Raw genomic sequence first — 3,701 nt, 5'->3', positions numbered from 1 at the left:
TTGAGGCCAATCTGGGATACATAGTGAGTTCAAGGCCAGCCTGAACTACACAGTGAGACCCTGTCTCAACAAAAACCAAAATTACTTCTGTATTTTGTGGAAATAGGGATTGTACACCGGGCCTTTGCGCAGAGCTGCATCCCAAGCTCTCTAATTTTAAATTTTTGACAGGTTGTCTCTATATCACTAAGTTACTCAGGCTGGGCTTGAATTTATGATCTTCTTGCCTCAGCTTCCCAGAGTGCTGGGATTACAGATGCATGCCGCTGTGCTGGGCTCCAGCCTTTCTGAATTTGTTTTATTCTATTTTTTCTTTTTATTGTGAGACAGTGTCTCACTGAGTTGCCCGTGATGGGCTGGAATTTGCGATCCAGGTGTGCCTCACCGTGCCAGCCCTTTATGTTTTTTTCCCCCTTCATGACAGTGTACATGTTTGCTAAGTGAGGCAGCTGAGGCTCAGAGCGTTCCAGCCGCTTGAGATGTCCCCCAGCCTGGCCCGTCTCTGGCCCCTGATCGTCCCTTGTGTCTCCCTCCAGCTTCACGCACTGTATCCCGCGCTCCTTCCAGCAGCAGATCCGCCAGCACAACATACTGACGCGGCTGCGGCTGCGCAGCGTCTTCCGCCGCTTCCTGCGGGCCTTCCAGCCAGGCCACCTGTCCCAGCAGGTCATCATGGTCAAGTACCTGGCCACTCTGGAGCACCTGGCGCCCCGCTTTGGCGCCGAACGCATCCCTGTGCGTTACCTAGAGATCCTGTCCCAGGCTGATAGGGAGCCCTGCTACGTCCAGGACAGCGGGCAGCCCCCCGTGGACCCTGACTCCACGTCACCCGCGGGGCCCCCCACCCACGAAGTGCTGGTCACAGGCACCGGGGGCATCCAGTGGCGCCCGGTGCAGCCCGAGGTGAGCAGGGCACCTCCTCTGGGGTCCTGGTGGGCCTGGGCTGGGGTCTGCACCCCTTGGCCTAGACCCCTGACATCCACGGGGAGTCATGGATTTCTTTACCCCTCTGCCGCTGGTGTGGGTCTCTCTCCTTGTACCTGCTTCCGGGGAGCCTGATTTCTGCAGCCTGCGCTCTGGGGGCTGCTTTGTCGTCTGGGGCTGTGGCCGCTGGAGGTGGGTGGGCTCAGAGTCCGCTCTCTGCCTCCTCCAGCTCTGGCTTCTGGCATCTGCATCCATCCATCCATCCATCCATCCATTCATTCATTCATAGTACTGGGAATAGAACCCAGTACCTTTCCACTTATTACATCCCCAGCCCTTTATAGAATTTTAGTTTGAGACAGGGATTTCCTAAATCGTTCATTTTATTTATTTATTTATGTATGTATTTATCTTTCTGTACGGGGAATCAAACTCGGGGGGCCTTCTGCTTGCCAAGCAGGTGCTGCCCGCTGAGCTACGTCCTGGGCCCCTAAATCATTAATTTGCTCAGGCTAGCCATGAATTTGCGATCTTCTTGCCTCAGCCTCCCAGAGTGCTGGGATCATAAGCCTGCAGCACCACGCCCGGTTGTGGCACACGCATCTCCTAGGCGTGGATCCTACTGCTGCCTGTGACAAGTGGGACCCCTGAGTGTGACTCGGCCCCTCTAACTCCTGTCTGTGCCCTGAGGAAAGCAGGGGGGCCAACACAGACCTTGTCTCTGTCCCCTACCCGCCTTGCTGGCATTTTAGGGTGCCAGCGGCAACAGTGGTAGCAGCTCAAATCTGCAAGCCGGGGTGCTTGGGAGAAAGACCAGGGCCCACGAGGAGGCAGGTGAGCAGCTGGCAGATTGGCCACGGGAGCCACCCTGGACCTACTTCTGTGACTTCCGGGACGTCACCCACATGGTCCTGAAGGACAGTTGCATCACCATCCACCGGCAGGACAACAAGTGCCTGGTTAGGCCGGGGGCTGGGCCGGGGCTGGGGGCGCGGGTGAGGCCGGCCTGTGACACCTGCCTGACGCCCGCCCGCCTGCAGGAAATGAGCCTGCCCTCCCGGGCTGCCACCCTGTCCTTCGCGGCGCTGGTGGACGGCTACTTCCGCCTGACGGCTGACTCCAACCACTACCTGTGCCATGAGGTGGCGCCACCGCGGCTGGTCCTGAGCCTCCAGGACGGCATCCACGGGCCTCTGCTGTGAGTGGCCACGCGGGCAAGCAGGGGACAGGTGGCCACTGCTGTGGGCACTGACAAGACGGAGACTCTGAACCCTGTGTCTGCTGTGTGTGCATGTGGGGTTTTTTGTTTGTATGTTTGTTTTTGCTTTGAGACAGGGTCTCACTCTGTAGCCCAAGCTGGCCTCAAAACTCATATAGCAATCTTCCTGCCTCAGCCTCCTAAGTGCTGGGATGACAAGTGTGGGACACCACTCTCCCAGCTCACGGTTTTGGAGATTTTTGTTCCCTGTCAGCGGCCCTGTGCCTTCGGGCTGGTGGGGAGGCAGCACATTGACGGAAGGGTGTGGCCCAAGCAAAACAGCCCTCCTTGAAGAACCTGGGCTCTCACAGTCCCCTCCAAGGCCGTACCTCAGTGGCCTAAAAATCTCATAGATTCCATGTCTCAGAGTTCCCGTCACCTTCCAACAGTGCCAAGCTGGGCACCAGCCCTTCAATACGTGGGCCTCGCTGGGATGACCACGTGCCTGTCATCCCAGCACTTGGGAAGCTGAGGCAGGAGGGTCCAGTTCAAGCCCAGCCTGAGCACCTTAGCCAGACCTTGTCTCACAATAAATATGTAAAAAGGGCTGGGGACGTTGCTCTGTGCAGAGGCCCTGTGTTCCATCCCTAGCAACGAAAAACGGACAAACACAAGCTGTGTCGTCCTGTGGGACTCCGGGCCTTTGGGTGTGTGGTGGAGTGGCCACGTGTGTCACCCCACGTGTGCCCGTGGCGGGGTGTATTGTGTGTCACCACCTTGGTGGCTGTGTCTGACGTCCCCGGTTGTGCCTGTTCTCCCAGCTGTTTTGTGTGCCCCTGGGCAGTCTCAGGTCACCCCACCTACCCTGCTCGGGCAGTGGTTCCCGGTGGCCTGAGGGTGCCCGGTCACTCCCCAGGGAGCCATTTGTGCGGGCCAAGCTGCGGCCGGAGGACGGGCTCTACCTCATACACTGGAGCACCAGCCACCTCCACCGCCTCATCCTCACGGTGGCGCAGCGGGAGCCGGTGCGCCTGAGGCTGGGGGCGCGGGCTGGGCTGCGCTGGGGTCTCGACTTGCTCAGGGCCCAGCTCACTGTCCCTTCTGCCCGCCCAGACCCCCGGCGGCGGCGTGCGGAGCATGCGCCTCCGCAAGTTCCCCATCGAGCGGCAGGCCGGCGGCTTCGTGCTGGAGGGCTGGGGCCGCCCCTTCGCCAGCGTGCGGGAGCTGCGGGTCGCCCTGCAGGGCTGCTCCCTGCGGGCTGGGGACGACTGCTTCTCCCTGCGCCAGTGCTGCCTGCCCCGGCCCGGAGGTATGAGGGGGCGGGGCGGGAGCGTGCCGGCGTCCCTGACCCCAGGCTGGCCGACTCAGTCACTTGGCCTCTGTCCCCAGAGATCTCCAACCTCATCATTAAGCGGGGGCCGCAGGCCAGCACGCGGCAGCTCAACCTCAGCCAGCTCAGCTTCCACAGGGTCCAGCAGGATGACATCACCCAGGTAGGTGGGGGGGGGGGCAGCCCTTAAGAGATCTTGGGGACATGGTAGCTGGGGCCTGGCTGACATCATGGTCTTTTTTTTTTTTT

The 3,701-nt window shown here is 60.1% G+C and overlaps 1 protein-coding gene across 10 annotated transcripts in view; it reads left to right on the top strand.

The window, feature by feature from the left end:
• Tyk2 (tyrosine kinase 2) overlaps positions 1–3,701 on the top strand; it is a 19,898-nt gene that overhangs the window by 7,598 nt on the left and 8,599 nt on the right. For all 10 annotated transcript variants that reach the window (XM_005405593.2, XM_013505159.1, XM_013505153.1 and 7 more), the window contains 6 exons: positions 537–903; positions 1,677–1,883; positions 1,965–2,122; positions 3,039–3,147; positions 3,236–3,431; positions 3,512–3,615. In XM_005405593.2, the coding sequence (XP_005405650.1) occupies positions 537–903; positions 1,677–1,883; positions 1,965–2,122; positions 3,039–3,147; positions 3,236–3,431; positions 3,512–3,615 (1,141 nt within the window). The remainder of the gene's footprint in view (positions 1–536; positions 904–1,676; positions 1,884–1,964; positions 2,123–3,038; positions 3,148–3,235; positions 3,432–3,511; positions 3,616–3,701) is intronic.

This window comes from Chinchilla lanigera, unplaced genomic scaffold (assembly GCF_000276665.1).
Source record: "Chinchilla lanigera isolate Chin_1 unplaced genomic scaffold, ChiLan1.0 scaffold00094, whole genome shotgun sequence".
Taxonomy (NCBI): Eukaryota; Metazoa; Chordata; class Mammalia; order Rodentia; family Chinchillidae; genus Chinchilla; species Chinchilla lanigera.
This window is presented reverse-complemented; position numbering and strand designations above follow the sequence as displayed.